Source organism: Clarias gariepinus, chromosome 14, assembly GCF_024256425.1.
Source record: "Clarias gariepinus isolate MV-2021 ecotype Netherlands chromosome 14, CGAR_prim_01v2, whole genome shotgun sequence".
Classification (NCBI taxonomy): Eukaryota; Metazoa; Chordata; class Actinopteri; order Siluriformes; family Clariidae; genus Clarias; species Clarias gariepinus.
The window spans coordinates 2,055,223-2,075,070 of NC_071113.1; the positions used below are offsets into that span (position 1 = coordinate 2,055,223).

Here is a 19,848-nt window from a genome sequence, read left to right on the forward strand (position 1 = left end):
GTGGCGAATCCTGCTCCAATCTCTACGAGGGGGCGCTGGGCTCGTCAAACTCTTCTTTTGTGCTTCACGCCTGGCGAGAACCAAACCTGGTCAGGACTGGGTGGCCTACAGTCCCGACCCCTGAGCACGGCGGGGTAAAAACTTTACAAAGACCTGCTCGTAGAGCTTTGCCTCCCAAAACCTAGTGGCGCGGTGTTTATGGCATCGCCAAAAAGGCAGAAGGCAAGATTGGGGCATCAAGGAGGAAACGCAATCCCTGTCATTGATGCCTTTTGAGCTTAAGCCACAGCTGTCTCTCCGTGGTGACCGTTGCAGCCATAAAAACGGCCGATAGCACGGGCCGTCTGCTTGGTGGCACGACGTAGCTCCGCAAACGCCATGTCGTCGATAGACCCCCCAATGCTCAGATCTCTCAGTAGGTCAGTTTGGTATGCCTGCAAAGCCATGGTGTGCAGGGCAGCACCAGCCTGACCCGCTGCCTAAAAAAAGCTTTTCCCACCAACGAAGATGTTAGTCTACACGGCTTGGTGAGGATTGTGGACTTTTTCAGGGAGGATTAGCTCCCAGGAGAGAGATAGCCTGCAAGCGGCATCATCATATAGAACCGTGCTTTTCGCATCAATGGCACAAAACACTGAATAAATACGGCTTATTCCATGAATGAGTTAACTTATCATGAAGTTTGCCAAAGAAGGGGTTGAGGCCCCTCCTCTGGCCACCCGACAGAAACCTGTCGTCTAACTTTGAGCATTTGGGAAATTTTTATTTTATTTTATTTTTACGGCGAATCGAGATGTAAGCGGTCAATCACGCGTTACCACCTCTAATAACTCCTGATACGCTCGCTAATCGCTAGAGGAGCGATCTGAAGTGATAGTTTCTATCTCCACGGAAACGAGAGAGAAAGTTTCTTCTGCCCCTTCACGAGAAGATTCAGTTTCACGCTTCCGCCAAATTTGCACACAAGAATATTTCCGTTTTAAAGGCCGCAAGCTGAGCGCGAGGGACTTTAATAGGGAGGAGATTTTTGCCGTGGTTGACACACATGCTTTAACAACTAGTCGCGTGAAGAGCGTTTCCATAGTGTTTTCATGCAGCATCGAGTATAGATTTTGAAAGGGAACATATCACTCTACAGTAATCCTGGTCAAATCTATTGTACTATTGTGTACACACAGTCAAGCTGTCAAGCTGTCTAATAAAACTTTTCTACACCATGCATTTCTTATCTGCCCACTCTTATCTATTAACAAAACTTTATTACAACATGAACTGTACACGCTTGCATAAAAATTCCTCATGAGCGCCAACTCCCTATGAACTTTGCAGTAAAGATCACCATATGGGTTACTTGCAGTACTTTCTGTTAGGTTTAGAGATTTCTTAGGTACAAAATCGTTTGATTAATGCCTAGCTTCAAAATACTTCCTGGTAAAATCTGTTTCTCAAGTTTATTTACAGAAGAAGAGGTTTTTAGTTTCCTGAGTACATACTGTAAGTGTCACACTCATGTGTTGCTACATCAAAATAGCATGAGCCATTCATATGTTCTGTGAAAATCCAAAGAAACAAAATAGAGAGAAAAACAAAGTATTTGCCACATGTGCAATAAGGAAGACGACGAGGATGCCTGGAAAAGTTAACACCATCTGTGAAAAGCCATCAGGGAACAGATATATCTGCATGATTTGTTCAAAAGAGAGATGGAGGCTGAAAGTTCAGTATAACAGGAGATGTGTTTAAGTTAATTTGGATCCCAGTTCATTATTGGACACTGAGGTAGACTGTGGGAAACTCCAGTCCCGAACTATTGAGCAACTGCAGTCACAAGTCCTTAGAGTACTGCCAGCAGCATGAGCAGAGGCCAGGGGTGTCTTTGTGGCAAAGTGGAACCATCCCCAGTCACTACATGCATCCCAGACAGACTGTACAGGGCGATCCATGCGACAAGATCTCCAACCAGATGTGAAAATTTTTTATATTCTACATAGTTCTGTGGAAAATGTAAACAACTACACAGTTGTTTAGTCGCAATCCCTTGAGTTATACTCACACTGTGTGGAAATGCTAAACATAACTGTAAGTTCTACTGTTGTTTTTATTTTTTGTTTTTTATTTCACTAAGTGTTTAGGTAATCTCCTGGTAATCTTTAGGTAATTTAGCCTGTTTGTCCGACCACATTTTTTCATTGATGGGTCACCTCTATCCTTTCAGGTTTTTAATAATAATAATAATAATAATAATAATAATACGCTTTACAGTTCTTAATCCAATGTTAGTAGTTTAACTTCCTTTGTTTTTGTTTTTTTTACTTGATACAGGCCAATACTTTGTTGGTTCTAAAACAGAGAAACATCTTTGCCATAACCACATAATATATTTTATATTTTTCACATGAGAAGTTCCTCACTGCATCAGTTAGGTTTACATAACTTGTTGCAGTCAAACATGTTAATCATTGCAGTAATTCCCCAGTCCCAGGCACGTACATATTTGTATGGTTCAATCCAGGTGGTGACTTTTTTGTGAAGAGTATAAATGCCATAAGAAGGAGAAAAAAGATTGGTGAAAGGCTTTCCAGCAGCACACACTGATACAGAAGCTCCAACCTGACCAAGTAGGTAAATCATAAATCCAATAACAAAACTGCATAAGCCTTGCACTAGAACATTCATGACCATAGAAAATGGATAAGAAGGAAGAAGTTATGGATTTTAATGAAGCTGTAAGCAAGGCAGCTAGCGCAATGCATCGTTTCCCTCTGAATGAGGTACAAGGTGTCCCACTCAGAAATTGGATCGTTCAAAACTGGAGCTCTGTTTCAGCTTTCTGTCCAGATCCATCAGATTTGCTCATCTCCACCTACCCGAAAGCAGGTAAAACACTCAGTCATTACAATTTAAAGACCAATTAAAATTTTTATTGTTCAACATAAAAACAGTTAAACTATTAAAATGCTATTTTAAAAGTAAAACTTTATATCCCCTTTTATGTGTGTGTGTGTACAGGTCCTTCTTAAAAAAATAGCATATTGTGATAAAGTTATTATTTTCTGAAATGTACTGATAAACATTAGACTTTCATATATTCAAGATTCATTACACACAACTAAAGTAGTTCAAGCCTTTTATTGTTTTAATAATGATGATTTTGGCATACAGCTCATGAAAACCCAAAAATTCCTATCTCAAAAAATTTGCATATTCTATCCGACCAATAAAATAAGTGTTTTTAATACAAAAAAAGTCAACCTTCAAATAATTATGTTTAGTTATGCCTGCTTCAATGCGGCGTGGCATGGAGGCAATCAGCCTGTGGCACTGCTGAGGTGTTATGGAGGCCCAGGATGCTTCGATAGCGGCCTTAAGCTCATCCAGAGTGTTGAGTCTTGCGTCTCTCAACTTTTTCTTCACAATATCCCACAGATTCTCTATGGTCAGGGGAGTTGGCAGGCCAATTGAGCACAGTAATACTATGGTCAGTAAACCATTTACCAGTGGTTTTGGCACTGTAAGCAGGTGCCAGGTTGTGCTGTAAAATGAAATTTTCATCTCCATAAAGCTTTTCAGCAGATGGAAGCATGAAGTGCTCCAAAATCTCCTGATAGCTAGCTGCATTGACCCTGCCCTTGATAAAACACAGTGGACCAACACCAGCAGCTGACATGGCACCCCAGACCATCACTGACTGTGGGTACTTGACACTGGACTTCAGGCATTTTGGCATTTCCCTCTCCCCAGTCTTCCTCCAGACTCTGGCACCTTGATTTCCGAATGACATGCAAAATTTGCTTTCAATCCGAAAAAAGTACTTTGGACCAATGAGCAACAGTCCAGTGCTGCTTCTCTGTATCCCAGGTCAGGCACTTCTGACGCTGTTTCTGGTTCAAAAGTGGCTTGACCTGGGGAATGCGGCACCTGTAGCCCATTTCCTGCACACGCCTGTACACGGTGGCTCTGGATGTTTCTACTCCAGACTCAGTCCAATGCTTCCGCAGGTCCCCCAAGGTCTGGAATCGGTCCTTCTCCACAATCTTCCTCAGGGTCAGGTCACCTCTTCTCGTTGTGCAGCGTTTTCTGCCACACTTTTTCCTTCCCACAGACTTCCGACTGAGGTGCCTTGATACAGCACTCTGGGAACAGCCTATTCGTTCAGAAATTTCTTTGTGTCTTACCCTCTTGCTTGAGGGTGTCAATGATGGCCTTCTGGACAGCAGTCAGGTGGGCAGTCTTACCCATGATTGCGGATTTGAGTAATGAACCAGGCTGGGAGTTTTTAAAAGCCTCAGGAATCTTTTGCAGGTGTTTAGAGTTAATTAGTTGATTTAGATGATTAGGTCAATAGCTTGTTTAGAGAACCTAATTTTTTGAGATAGGAATTTTGGGTTTTCATGAGCTGTATGCCAAAATCATCAATATTAAAACAATAAAAGACTTGAACTACTTCAGTTGTGTGTAATGAATCTAAAATATATGAAAGTCTAATGTTTATCAGTACATTACAGATCTAATGAACTTTATCACAATATGCAAATGTTTTAGAAGGACCTGTATATGTGTGTGCGCATGTGTATGTGTGTGTGTGTGTGTGTGTGTTTAATGTAATGTCAAATTTTAAACAGTTAGTTTTGCCATCATGACTAGAGCTCTCTGGAAGAAGATATTTTGTATCTTACTGGGAGCTTTCTGGCTTAATAAAGGATAAATCAAATAGAAAAAAATTCGTTATCAGCTGCTAAGACAGTAAAAAGTAATTACAAGGTACAAAATGTTACAAACTGGGTCTATGAAGGTTATAACATGCCACTGAATTTTTATTTGAAGTTATATAAGTTTATATAAAGATAAAAAAATCACTGCATAAATATTAAAAGTATAATATTAAAAAAAAACTGTAATCCCGTAAGACAGTGGTTCTCAAAGTGTGGGGCGCGGCCCACTAGTGGGGAATACAGACATAACAGGTAGGGCGCAATGAACGGGAGGGAATTAGTGGAAAATAATAGGATATAATATAATAAATAGCTTTTGTTTATTGACAATAAAGATCAGAAACTCGAAACTAAACAAATATACGCAAAGAAATGGATCATTATTACAAAAATTAAAATAACATCAGAGAAAAGGCGAAACCATAGTGCAACAATAACGGTTTAAAAACATGTTAATTGCAGAGGAACAATGTATAAGGAAACATTTGGTATTATATATGTAATTTCATTTATTCCAATGTGTATGCTGATGTTTTTGTATTTTTGTTAAAAATGTATATTTTATCAGGCAGTACTAGTCTGGCATTTCTAGTTTCCAGTGTGGGAACAAAGTTGTTTTTTGATCCTTCAGGCGCTGAATAAAAGGGAAGGTCAATATTGTTTCACGCTTTTTGTTGGCGTGCGGCATTTTGTGGTGATCCCTAAATCATTTGTTGCGCCGTAGAGAATATTAATGTTTATGCTTTTAAACATGTATAATTTAAGGCGGATGGAGATTAAAGACAATGTAGAGAGGAAATATACGTGGGTATCTTATTTGCGGGTTTATTTACGCAGCTATTGAATATTGAAGATGCGAGTATAAAAATAACTTTACCGGGGACACAAACCGGGTCAGTAGAGTACTATATGTAGTGAGCATAATAACGTCAATGAATACATTTGTTACATGGACCACAAAAAAGCCTATGTTGCGCTTCTGTTCATGGTGGGGATGGTGGGGGCAGAGGAGAGACCCGTGTGGGACAAAGCAGGAAGACACTTAGAGACAACACACCCCAGTCATGTTATTAAGCCACTCAACTTCTTTGAAGGTAAGCTCTAGATAAGTGACGAAGTAAGCCTGTTATAACAATTGCACGTGAATTTGATTTGATCTTATTGGTTTATAAATTAATATATTTTAATAAATGGTAAACTTGGCCGATTTCGTTATTATTTTGTTGACAAGTAGGGCTTGAAAATTCGCCCACCCCCTTAAGTGGGGAATGACAGAAAATGTTTGAGAACCACTGCCTTAAGAACAAACTCATAGTTACCTTGACTTTAAAGTAGCCATTTCGAAAGATATATTGTGCTATAGAAGCCCTTGTTAACCATTCATCTCTTACAACTATGGAAATGTCCACCAGAGATCCACCAGAGGCTGTTAAGCTGCTTGAGTAAGATGCCGTGCATCAAGCTATGTGAATTTGGACTAAATTTAATTGTCTTTAGTGTATGACTGCCTCAGACTTGTTGAGAAACTGGGTAGCTTGTAATCATATATTACAGTAACACTTGCACCTTACATGTGTTTAAAAAACAACATTTTAGTCACTTAATAAGTAAGAGCAAAGGTCAAACCACATTACATATTAACAGAAACTAACACACATCCTCCTCCTCCTTAATTCCATCCACAAAGCCCTAAATTATATAAGCCACTTCTCATCTTCTTTAACATCCTAATATAGTTGTTTGCATGTGGCCTTCAGAAACTGATGTGCAGCTGATGCAAACTCTATCTGCAAACTCTAACCTTGTAAGAAAACTGCACTAAAACATTAACTGTCCAACTCCCTTGGAACTAAAACTCCCTTGTAACTGCAATAAAGTTTTTAAAAATGTTTTATTTGTTATTCTAAATGTTATGTTTAACTATGTGCGAGGAAATACTTGCTTGATCGATGCCCAGCTTTGATGTGCTGTAATGCTAACATACAGTTCACATATAGTACTGTATGTAGTAAACACATAGTTCAATGTTCACTAGTTTATTTAAACAAAACTACAATTCCATTTCCTGAGTACATATGTGTCACATTCATCTGTTGCTACATCAAAAACGCATGTTCTATGGAAATCCAGGAAAACAAAAGAGAGAGGGACAAATCATCTGGTGTATTGCTATATACAGGGAATCTCAGGAAAGTGTCAGCAAACATTAAAACTATGGCAATGTTAGAGAACAGAGTGTTTGGCCTATTTAGTCCAAAAACAGGATGACGTATTGAGTAAAATAAAATATATAATTAAAGAATAAAAAAAGTATAAAAAGAGCTATCCAGAGCCAGCAGTATTAAGATTATGAATCAGTCCTTTGTCACACGAACCTTACAGCAACTTACAATGACATTTTTTTTTTTTTTGCACATCCCAGTTAAGAAGCTGGGGTCTCCCATTTAAAAAGATAAGAGAGGTCTGTAATTTTCATCATATATATACCTCAACTATGAGAAACATAAAAAGAAAAAAAAATCCAGAAAATCATATTGTAGGATTTTTTAAAAATTTATTTGCAAATTATGGTGAAAAATAATATTTGATCAATGACAAAATTTCATCTTAATACTTTGTTACTGTATATACCCTTTGTTGGCAATGACGGAGGTCAAGCGTCTTTTGTAAGTCTTCACAAGGTTTTTACACACTGTTGCTGGTATTTTGGCCCGTTCCTCCATGCAAATCTCCTCTAAAGCAGTGATGTTTTGGGGCTGTCGCTGGGCAACATGGACTTTCATTTCCCTCCAAAGATTTTCTATGGGGTTGAGATCTGGAGACTGGCTAGGCCACTCCAGGACCTTGAAATGCTTCTTACGAAGCCCCTCCTTTGTTGCCCAGATGGTGTGTTTGGGATCACTGTCACGCTGAAAGACCCAGCCACGTTTCATCTTTAATGCCCTTTCTGATGGAAGGAGGTTTTCACTCATTCTTTCTGATGGAAGGAGGGCTTCATTCATTCTTTCCTTTACACAGATCAGTCGTCCTGGTCCCTTTGCAGAAAAACAGCCCCAAAGCATGATCTTTCCACCCCCATGCTTCACAGTAAGTACAGTAGGTAGACAACCAGAATGCTTATTACCGTTGCGCTTACCGCTGCGGAAAAGCATTAGCGGGCAAAATAAATCAGTTGCATTTTAAAGTCATTCGTGAAATGACAGCCAGGTGGCGCAAATTAAGTCATAAAAAAGTCTTAACAATATGTTGTATCGAAGAAATACTACATGGATTGTAATTTCCACATCTGAGAACAATGAAAAACAAAAATGAAAAATCTGAACCAGAGATATTGATATTTATTGTATAATAATGAGTTAAAAAAACAAACATTGGTTAAATGTTGTTTGGACAGAGATCAAGTTCACTAGCTGATAATTTAATTTGTACAAATAATAAACTGTTATATAGCCTATCTCTGTTTGTATATGTTTATTGTTATTTAAAAAAATAAATACAAAAATACATCAAACTTTAAATAAAGAAATAACTGGTAAAATAGACTGTCACAATAAAACATTACAATAACTCAAAAAAGACGCGCTAAAATGCTGTGTTGTTTCTGTAAACACATCGTTGGGTGGTTTATCCTGGGTCAAAATTCTGGGTTATTTCAGGTACTTTAAACACTGTTGTGTTGCTCATGTTGGGTCATATGAGATGTAGTGAGTCATTTACAAATGAACACATGGTTGGGTTATTTTGACCCAACAACTGGTTTATTTTTTATTTTCTGGTTTCTCCAAACGGCAGCCTGCAAAATGCTTGAAATATTACTGTTATAAGTGTAGTTTTCGGAGATTTGAGCTTCAGAAAATCTCCTGGTGCTCTGCGCATAACACGAGCTCAATGCAGCCTAAGAAAGAATTTCTAAATGTGGGCTATTGTTGTTTACTTACAATTTTTGTTAATTTAATTTCAATTAGGTTTATGCTTGGGATTTGGTATCTGTAAGGTGTTCAAGCCTATTTGCACGGGCAGCACCATGAAGCTCGGACACGAGACGAGAAAAGGGATAATTAATTTAGGTAAAATAGGGAAGGAAAGGGTTAAAGGAGGGAGGACGGAAAGAAAGGGGAAGGGATAAAGTGCACGGGCAGATCTGGGGGCTGTGCCATGCTGGCACGCGGACACACAGCTGGTGAAAGGTGGCGGTGGGCGGAGTGGCAGAACGGAGCACGAGGAGGCAGCGCGCCTGCACAGAGTGAAGGCGCTGCTGAAACGCGAGGATCAAAGGGCGGAATTCCAGTGTCCTGTTTAAAGTCCCTGGGGCACGACACACCGCCTCCACTCGCCTGCCACGCTTTTCTGCTTCAGCGCATCACGTACTTCCTGGACTCAACTCAACACCTTGCTGCTATAATGCAGAGCCCAAGATCCTAACGTTAAGTATCGCCAGCCGGCCTGAATAGGCGGCTCCGTCCCTTTACATACCTGCCACCTATCTAGAAAGCCTACGGAGGGAGCGAGGGGTGATAGTAGATTTGGGGGCATGCCCATCACAGGCGCACACCGTGACATATCGTGATCCTTGTCTTTAACTTCCTACGTAGTCTAATCAGCGCTCAGCTACAGGCATAAAGTAAAAAAATGCGTTGGGGGAAAAACAAGGAGCAAGGAGACTCACTCTGACCATTTTAATAATTCACATATACATGGAGTTTCGGTTTATTTTCTGACGCGCTCAAGTTTACCGAAAACAATACAGAATGGCGTTTGCTTTAACTATTTTACAAAATCATAAAGTTTTTTTTGTCTTTGTGACCCCCTAAAAATAGATGCAGGATTATTTTATATAGTCCAAATAAAACTGCTTTTCTAAACGTGGGCTATTGTTCTTTATCTCCTCTTCTTCAATATCCTACAAAGTCTAATCAACGCTTAACCACACGCATAAAGTTTTCTTGAGCACAGAGAATTTTTTTTGTAATATTTAATAACATTCATGCCGTATAATCAGGGGCTCTTATTCCTATTTGTCCTGGGATGTTGTACTTTTAGGCTTTGTTCACACGGGCATTAAAATTGAGCCTTTTTCTTGCGTTCGTAGCGTCCGGTGAGCGCGGATCAAGTGCAGAGTGTTTTCTACACATAGGAGTCAATGAGAGTGTTCACACGGGCTTTGGTGATGTGCGTTTGTCCGGCTGCGCGTTTATACGGCATTAAAAAAACGTTGCATGCAGCTTTATCTTGGCATTCAAAACCCAACGAACGCAAGGAAACCGATTCTAGTGCGTTTTCTTCACGTTGATTTTACGCTTCGTAGGACCGGATATACCCCATGATCCTACATGCTATACATAGGGAAATGCGGAAAAAGGCAAAATAAAATAAATTGTTAAAAAACATACGCAGAAATTTTCGCATTTCTTCATAAACCAAAGAAAAAAACACTTCCTTTAATCCGACGTTGCGCAGTCAGAGAGTGAACTCAGTAGCGGCGAGCTTTCATATCCAGTTCCCGACACTGCCACCACAGGTTAACACACAAACTACAATTTGGGCTGCAGGCTGACGTTAGACAGAGACAAACGAACGCCGGTGTAGAAGTCAATTGATTGCCACTACAAAACGCAACATAAACGTCTAAGACGTTTAGAGCACGTTCGCTTATCCAAAAATTTTACGCCCGTGTGAACAAGGCCTTAGTGTTACTGTGTGTGCTTTACAATGCCAGACAACATTCAAATGCAAATTATTCAGCCCATCCCAGGTGTGAATTAGCTGTTCTCACCTATACATTCAGATGAATTGAAATGCACCTCTCCACACTTTAAGACCTGGATTCTGAGGACCCACAGTAATTCAGGCCTCTTTTTAAATTTCTGCAAACTTCATCTTCTGGATTCTAGATTCTAAAATTGACATTATTACTGTTTTACTGGAATAGAAGTAATTGAGATTTTCCTTATCATAACATAAATTGTATTGGTTGTAATCACTCTATACACAATCATTTTCTTTGGTATTTTTATAAAATATTAAGAGTTAATATTTTATATAAAAAAAAAAAATAAATAAATTTAAAAAAAAAATCCATTTGTATTTCCCATCTCTAAAATAGCATAAAAATCATGGGTTGTGTATAGAGTGATTAAAAACAATACAAGGCATGTTATGATGAGGAAACTTTCTATCTCTTCCATTCCGTCGTCTCCGCAGCAGTGGACGCACCTACAATTCACTTTTCATACGAATCACATGATTTAATAATTTGTTTTTCATTAGTTTATATAAAAGCAGATACGTTATTTCTATAAGTATATATTTTTCCCTGTGAGGCGAGTATACACGGAGTTTCGGTTTATTTTCTGACGCGCTCAAGTTCACCGAAAACAATTCAGAATAGCGCACCCTGTTTACTTTCTTTATTTAACAAAATCATAAAGTTTTTTCATCATTGTAAGCGCACCTAAATAAAAGTAGAGTCATATAAAGGCCACCATCAGCTCTTTGGTCTTTCCGACATTGAGGGAGAGATGATTATCCTGCCACCAATGTGTCAGAGCACTGACCTCCTCTCTGTATGCCATCTCATCACCGTTGGTGATAAGACCCACCACTGTTGTGTCGTCCGCAAATTTCACAACGATGTTGGAGCTGCTAGTGGCTGTGCAGTTGTATGTGTAATCTAACATAATCTAATAGTTTGTTTTTCATTATTTTATATCAAAGCAGATATTTAGCTTCTTATAAGTATTATAAGTATTTCGGTTCATTTTCTGACGTGCTCAAGTTCACTGAAAACAATACAGAACAGCGCACCCTGTTTACTTTAATTATTTTACAAAATCATAACGTTTTTTTGTCATTGTAAGCGCACCTAAATAAAAGTAGAGTCTTATAAAGCCTATGTAGCTTCGATAGTTTTACTATATAGTTTTTGCACATTAATCTGACAATGTTTTAACTTTATGGTCGTATAGTTTTATTCATTTCAGTTAATAAATCTACTACAAATTTAAAGAACACAAAATATAAGATGACACAAGACCCTACATGTGTAGCTTTTCTAATTACACATAATAAAATCTAAAGGCTCAACGTTTACATTGCTTAACTTCGATCATAAAAATATTTAAATTAATTTTAATTATAAATTTGTACTGTAATGTTACCACTGTGATTATGAATATGTTTAATTACAATGTTTCACTTGATTTTATTTGCAACTACGTGCGGCTCTAGATGAGCTGCGGCTCATTAATCCTGGAGAGACCGAACTAAGGCCTGAGGCGTCAGTCTGTAGTTGTATAGCACCACTCAGCGGAAAAAGCCAGCAAACGCACAAACCCAAATGCAGTCGCCGTGCGCTGTCATGGTAAAAGTAACATACTGCTTGTCCACCTACAGTACTGTATGGTGTTCTTTGGATGCAATTCTTCTCAGCATTCTTTCTCCTTTAAATACAACAAGTTGAGGTTTTACTAGTTTTTATCTGACCATATGACATTCTCCCAATTCTCTTCTGTATCATCCATTCACTTCGGTCCCAGCTCTCTGGAGGTCATTACCTAGGTTCCCCCCATGTGGTTCTGGTATTTTTTTGCTTCCAGTTCTTGTGATAATTTTGACCCCATGGGTTGAGATCTTGCATGGAAGCCCAGATCAAGAGAGGTTATCAGTGGTCTTGTATGTCTTCCATGATTTCTTCATACGAAGCTGCTTACCTATTGCAGATTCAGTTTTCCCAGCATGGTGCAGGTCTAGAATTTTGTTTCTGGTGTCTTTTGACAGCTCTTTGGTCTTGGCCATAGGGAGTTTGTAGTGTGACTGTTTGAGGTTGTGGACAGGTGTCTTTTATACTGATAACAGGTGCCATTAATACAGGTAACGAGTGGAGAACAGAGGAGCTTTTTAAAAAAGAAGTTACTGTCGAGTTATCTGGGAATTTGCACATCAGCCTCTGCTTTAAACTCGAAAAAAGCCATAGCCAACTACAGGGGACACGGGAATCAACTCTGGAATCACTTTTAATTCTTGTGACTGACAGCTTTGCAGGTTACACAACAATTGTTTAAAATAGATTTGACTAGGTGAGGGAGAGAGAGCAAGGTCGATAACCTTAAATGAAAACCAGAAAAAAGGGTACATCACTATTCCTGATAAATAACAGTTAAATCACTACTTCTAAAACACACCAGTTAAATAAAATTTAAACAAATACACCAACAAAATTTTTAACTAATCTTCTAACACAACTAACACAGACTATTCTATTAATCCTTTAAAGGACATGTAATACACAACATTATATTACATTTTTTGTGTTATAAATTTATGTGAATACATTTAACTAAAACAACAATCACAGCATACCATAAGTTACTCTTTTTCTTGCAATGAGCACTATAGTGAATTAATTAAATGTCAAGTAACTCAATCAAGATTCTCAAGAGTCTTTCACTTATTTAACTTTACAGTTACGGGTCTGTGAGAGCCAGTAATCTTGCTTGTTTGTAAATACTTTTTGCCCCACTGTAAGTGTTTTGACCTCCACAGTGACGGCTTGGTGGTGCTGCGGCTTGACCTCCCAAACCTTCTGATCAGTAACCCAGAGAATAACCTGTTAGAGCAACCACATCTACAAGTTGATTTTTTTTTTTCAGGGACAAACAGGTTCTATTTTAAACATGTAATCTTTATAATGAACATGTGTTAAAGGTTAAAGCTAAATTAATAGATTCAAGCTAGAAATTACCTCATTCATAAATCAGGTACCACATGGATCCAGGAAATAGTGGATCTGTTGCTGCATAACGGAGATGCTGAAATTTGTAAGAGAGCTCCGACTCCTGTACGCAGCCCATTTCTGGAGGTTCATTTTCCTCCTCCAGTTCCATCAGGTAAAAATACCCAATTTTATAGCTTTTGACATATAATTAAAGCATCGCTTGATAAGACTCTTGTTTGTTCTACAGGACTGGACATAATAAAAACAATGCAACCTCCCAGACTCATCAAGACACATTTACCCATTCATCTTGTGCCTGAAGGGTTCTGGGAAAATAAATGCAAGGTGAGTGTAAATATTAAAGGAGGACAAGACAAGGTCAGTTTTCAAACACTAATGTTTTCTAAAGGTCAATTAAGAGAAAGCCACATCTAAAAGTATTTATACCTATTTTATATACCTAGTATTTATACCCACATTGCTGGGGTGACAACATGTACCCAGTTCTAAACCCTAAGTTGACTCAACTTGTAAATCAAATGTTTAGGTCAGCCCAAGTAGTATTGGTTGTGGGCTTGAATAACTATATTCCTAAAAGGTTGACTTAGACTTTTTATCTACCCAATAAGGTAAGTTGTCTCTCAGTAATGTATTTGGTTTAAGTGATTGTGTTTCTATAAAAACAAATTAGCCTAACAGTAATCAAAAAAATTAAACATAAACATTACTTTAAAAAGACTTTATTCTTCCAAAACTTGTCAAAGGTAAAACAGTGGTGTATGTATAAAACATTTGAATAAATTTTTATGTTTTATCAAAATAAAAATGATACAAGCAATTATTTTACTTTACTAGCAATTATTTACTTTCTCTAAGACAAAAACACATTTTCTGTAAAGAGCATATACTGTATCAGAAAACATTTTCAATGACCACATGCTGTACACCCCCCTACACATTTATACTACAGTACATATGTAAGAGGGTAAGTGAAGTTTTTCCTACCTGCTTATTGATTGTTTTATTACTGGATAGTGGGGAACTACATAAAGTGGTTGGTAAGGTGGTTTGGTGTCACAAGTCCCGCCCCTTTGGTTCCAGTGTCGCACTTAGTCATCATCCAGGTATATGAGTCAATGTTGGCAAAATTGGAAGTTACGCATCGAAGTTCATATTAACGTGTTTTTTTTATAGCATAGCCTCTTGAAGCCTCGTGGTTTGGCATTAGGTTGTTCTGCTGCAGAGTTGAGCGGCAAGCAAGAGTCAGTACAACAGATACAGGTGTTCACCTGGAGTTACGGAAGTGTTTTGTTCCTCAAATAAACTTACTGTCTCTCAGCCTGGACTAAATGAGCCCTCAGCCTCCCCCTGTACATGCTTTGTCTGCCCCACTGGCTGGACCTTAGAATTAAGTTATTCTGTATGTGTTTTTTTATTATTTGCATCAATGTTTGGATTCTTTAATTCATTGCCAATCATTGTGTTTTCTATTTTGTTTTCACTGTAATTTTGTTGTACAACAATTTATTGGCATCGTGACATTAATTGTTCATTAAAATTGAATGGTCTTCTTGTCCAAGAAATGAGCCACCCTGCATGGCTGCCAAAGTGATAAGGATGCAACCAGGGCCAACACAGATGGCAGTTACTGTCACGAGCCAGCTCGATCCACCAAGCGCCTCACAATCCTAACTCCGTTTCAGAGTTTTCAGCACACCCAGCGTTCAATTACAACACACCTGTATCCAATGAGAACATCATCCCTAGGCCTTAAAAGCATACAGAGTGCACCAGTCTGTGCCGCAGTATCTCGCTCGTGTGCCCCTCGTTTTCCCTTGGATATTTTCTCTCTGGATTTTGACCCGTTGCGGACCTCGCTGCCATTTGGATTTCTTTTTTTCTTTTCCCTTGATTACCTCACCTGTTCTTGGACTGATCCTCGTGTTTGACCCTGCCTGTGTTAGGAATCTGGTTTTCGTACCCGCCCCTTTGAATTTGTTTTCTCTCGTAGCTGGATCTTTGATTATCGACCCTTACCTGATAAACAACGCTGATTCTCTCTCCTCGCTCCACAGCTAGTGACGCTCTCCCGGCTCTGCTGGTACGCGCCTCCACCATCTTGTTGGACTCTCCTGATGCGCATCGTGCTCCTATTCTTCAGGGAAAAGAACCGAAGCTCTCTGCCCTTCTTTGGTTGCGGAGCAAACCAGCACGACGAAACCATCGCGAAAATTTTGTCGCGCAACCCGCTGAGACGGCAAAAGATTTGTGCGCCTTCACTTTCGGGTTCACGAAGGTTTCCTGACGACGTCGCCCTGCCTCTTGTCACATTACAGGCTATTTTTCGAAGCATTCTGTGTGCGCACACACACGCAGCTGCTGCGCACTGACTTTCTCACGCACACGCACTCACGCACTGGACTGCAATAATTTAGAAGGAAGACAAGTTTTTTGGAACAAGGGGAAAGGAGATGGACCAAACCCATTTACATGCCCACTTTGGGGTCCAGAGTTTTCAGGTCCAAAGGGGAATCCACCGAATCCTGGTAGGATGCAGAAACTGGCAGAGAACATTCCAGAAAAAACTTCCACATTATTTCCAGGATTACAGATGACAGACCAGCTTCAAGGCAGAGTGACAAGCTACAACCTTTTTTACAAAATACATATTTATAGAAAGCTTGAATTGTCTACTTTTACATTTAACAATTCAACTCGGAAACAAATAATCTGTTTTTATGCAGTTTTTTTCTCATTACAGCTAACGTGATCCCGCCTCCCTGTGCGCGTGCTGTTGATGAAAGGTTTATTACCATATGAACAGCGCGCGCATGGGGAGGCGGAATCACATTAGCTGTAATGAGCCGATACAGGAGAATCTGTACCACTCCTTACTTTCATACAGATTACATAAAAACAGATTATTTGTTTTCTAGTTGAATTGTTTAATGTAAAAGTAGACAATTCAAGCTTTCTATAGATATGTATTTTGTGTCTCTCTGTGGAGTATTTGCTAAGTTTCAATTCATTTTAATGACGTGTTTCTCCCTGCAGTTCACACAGACCAAAGCGACAGACAGCGCACCCTGTTTGTTTTCTTTATTTTATTAATGCACAAAGTTTTATTTTTAACTTGTGTGCAAACAAAAAAAAGTAGACACTTTACAGATTTGATTAATATATGGATCTTGTCTGTACGAACAAAACCGAAAGTGTCATTTAAATTCTTATTGGCGTCATCAGGGGAAGACGCCTTAAAACGCATATATGCGTGCACGGACCTCAGAGGGTTAACGCGCTCTGTGCATAACACTGGGCCAACTCATGTCGAAAAGAAATTAAAACCGTTTTCTAAATGTGTTTATTGTTTTTTACTGATAATATCTGTTAATTTAATTAAAATAAGGTTTGGGCTCAGGACTTTGATTTGGCATCGCAATCCCCCCTTTTGAAATTCCCCATGTAGTCTAATCAGCGCTCAACCTCATGCATAAAGTTTTCCAGAGCGCACCGGCAGAAGGAGACTAATGATTATAAATGCATCGGGAAAAACAGCAAGCGGACTGACTCTGTCCATTTAAAAAATTTATTGATAAATTAGTGATGTCTTTAGTTTTGGCTGTAGAGGTGAAGCTAATTATGTCATCTCGTCGTCTCTGCAGCATTGGATACGCAAAAAATCCACTTTTCATAGGAATGTCATCGTCTACATTTTTTCCTATTAGTTTATAAAAAAGCAGAAATTCGCTTATAAGTAGATATTTTAATACATATAAGTATACACAGAGTTTCGGTTCATTTTCTGACGCGCTCAAGTTCACTAAAAACAATATAGAACAGTGCACCCTGTTTGCTTTCAAACATTTACAAAATCATAAAGTTTTTTAATCATTGTGAGTGCGCTTAAATAAAAGTAGAGTCTAAAAAAGGCTATTTAGTCTTATATAGTTTTATTCTATAGTTTTTGCACATTAATTTGGCCAACTTTTTCTGATACACACCCAGTCAGTTTTCTGAAAGTTAGATATCAGGGGTATAGGTCAGGGGCAGGGGACCCAGATATAGGTCAGGGGTAGCTCAGTGGTTAAGGCATTGGATTACGATTGGACTACGGTTCGGAAGATCCCAGGTTCAAACCCCACGAACACCAAGTTGCCACTGTTGGGCCCTTGAGCAAGGCCCTTAACCCCTTAACTGCTCAGATGTGTAATGAGATAAAAATGTAAGTCGCTCTGGATAAGAGCGTCTGCCAAATGACTAAATATAAAGGTATACATTTACTTTGCTTAAATTCAATGCAAATAAGAAATTCATATTTAATTGAAATTATTATACTTTAAATTCGTATATATATGATAAGAATTTTCAGACATTCTTTAGGTGAGGTTGCATTGGGCCCGGTGTAATGCGTAAAGCGCCCAAGAATTTCCTGAAGCTCAAAGAAAAAAAAAATAAAAAATAAAAAAAAAAATATATATATATATATATATATATATATATATATATATATATATATTTTTTTTTTTTTTTTGAGCTTCAGGAAACTCTACGAATACTGCACACACAGACATGAGAAATATATCTATAGAAAGCTTAAAGGTCCTACACATCATATTTTTCATTAAATGTTAATATGATCTTTAGGGTCCTAATGAAAAGTTTGTATTATACGTTAATTAAAAATTCAAAATTACCTGGTAAAAACTAGCTCCGTTTTAGCAACCTGTTTCAGTACATGCTAATTTAAATGCTCATGACCTCTGCTGAGACCCCCCCCCCCCAGTTCTGTGGGGCGTGTCTTCACAACACACGTGGGGTATAGCCACGGAAGTGTAGTCCAGTGCGGGCAATGCTTTGGACTGCATTACCCACAAAGCATTGCCCACAACGCAGTGCTTTGTGGGTAATGCAGTCCAAACTGGAAAACGCTGGATTATAGAGCCCAAGCCTGTTTTCTTCAGTCGTTTTTGGTTTGATTTAAGTACGGAACCTACGCGGAAGTTTGTAATATCGCCTGACAACGCAGAAATTAAAAGAATGGACATGCATCGACTCGATTTGTCTTTCTCATTACTGCGTGGGCATGAATTAACGGGCTGTTACGCTGCCGCAAGCAACAACAACAAAAACCGGAGAGGCTTACAGAGAGAGATACGGACGCAATGTGTTTACTGATGTGTTTACATGACTACTTAATCTTCGACAGACATCGTTATAAACCATCTAACGTAACAAAGGTAAGCATAATATAGTTTGCCGACTACGTACACAGTTTGCAACTAGACAATCACCTTAATGCATTGTTTATTATAAACGGGCGATTAGGGATTATATAGAGACGGATGTACATAGAGAAGAAGCCATAACCATGTTCTATGAGAGTATAAGTTAACTTACCCCCCGCATTCATCGTGATTATTAGAAAAGGCGATCTGCAAAGAGTCATAGTAAAATAAATCACACTCACCGAGCCTGGTGAAGATGAAGCAGGAACACGAAGCGTTAGTACAGATCCATTTTTTAGGAGCAGCTTCCTAGTAAAACCTGCTTTATATTGACCCACGTTTATAAAGCAGTCTGGTGAAAAATGATTATCACAAACATGAACGCATTTAGGTAAATCAGCGGGGACGTTAGCTTTAAAAACTAAATTCAGCCACTGCGTCCTCAGTGGCTCAGATACCTAACCCTAGGTAGGTACCCTAGGTCACTAACCCTAGGTAGTGAATGACAACTGCTGTGTTCGCTATTACACCCAACAACTGTACACAACACTCGCTTAGGCGCCATTTTGCTCCAGCGGCGAAAAACAATGGCCGACAGCTTCTTCTCACTCGGGGCGGGTCTTTGCTAAAACACCAGTGTCAATCAACTAGTATAGGAGCGTCCTCTGTCGGTGTGGCGTCACATCGACAGGCATTTGTGATTGGCCTGATTTCAGAAGGGGGATGTTATTGTAATAAATGAAAAGAAAACCACTGGGCGGCTCTTTATCATCGTAGAGTGGTTGTGTACGCACTCTCCTAACACACAGTTCAGTCCAAACAGCTTAAAAAAGTGCATGTAGGCCTGTATGACCCCTTTAAAGTGCCTAATTTTAAATAAAGCAATTTAAATGAAAAATAAATATTTTCAGTGTATGTGATCCACCTAAAACTCAGGAGAGGCAGAGCATTTCTGTCGCACTTCATTATCTGCTAATGACCCGAGGCAGGACAAATTACCACCATGGAGTACATTAGTTATGATACACTCTTGTTTCTATTGGTGTACAATGTACTCACAATTCGACGTTTTTAACTCCGGATCCGAGCTGGCCGAGTGAGATCCTGAGGGAGAACAAAGGACGCGACGTGAAGCGGCGGCCCCGAGGGAAACGAGCCGGCGTCAGGAACAGGCTGAGAGCCCGTGCACACCGCACAC

At 39.1% G+C, this 19,848-nt stretch overlaps 1 protein-coding gene across 1 annotated transcript in view; it reads left to right on the forward strand.

Moving 5' to 3' along the window:
* The first annotated feature begins 2,687 nt into the window (after positions 1-2,687).
* The window catches only part of LOC128540903 (sulfotransferase 1C1-like), a 29,472-nt gene continuing 12,311 nt past the window's right edge, over positions 2,688-19,848 (forward strand). The window contains exons 1-3 of the mRNA XM_053510896.1: positions 2,688-2,877; positions 13,469-13,597; positions 13,673-13,770. Coding sequence (XP_053366871.1) covers positions 2,688-2,877; positions 13,469-13,597; positions 13,673-13,770 — 417 coding nt within the window. The remainder of the gene's footprint in view (positions 2,878-13,468; positions 13,598-13,672; positions 13,771-19,848) is intronic.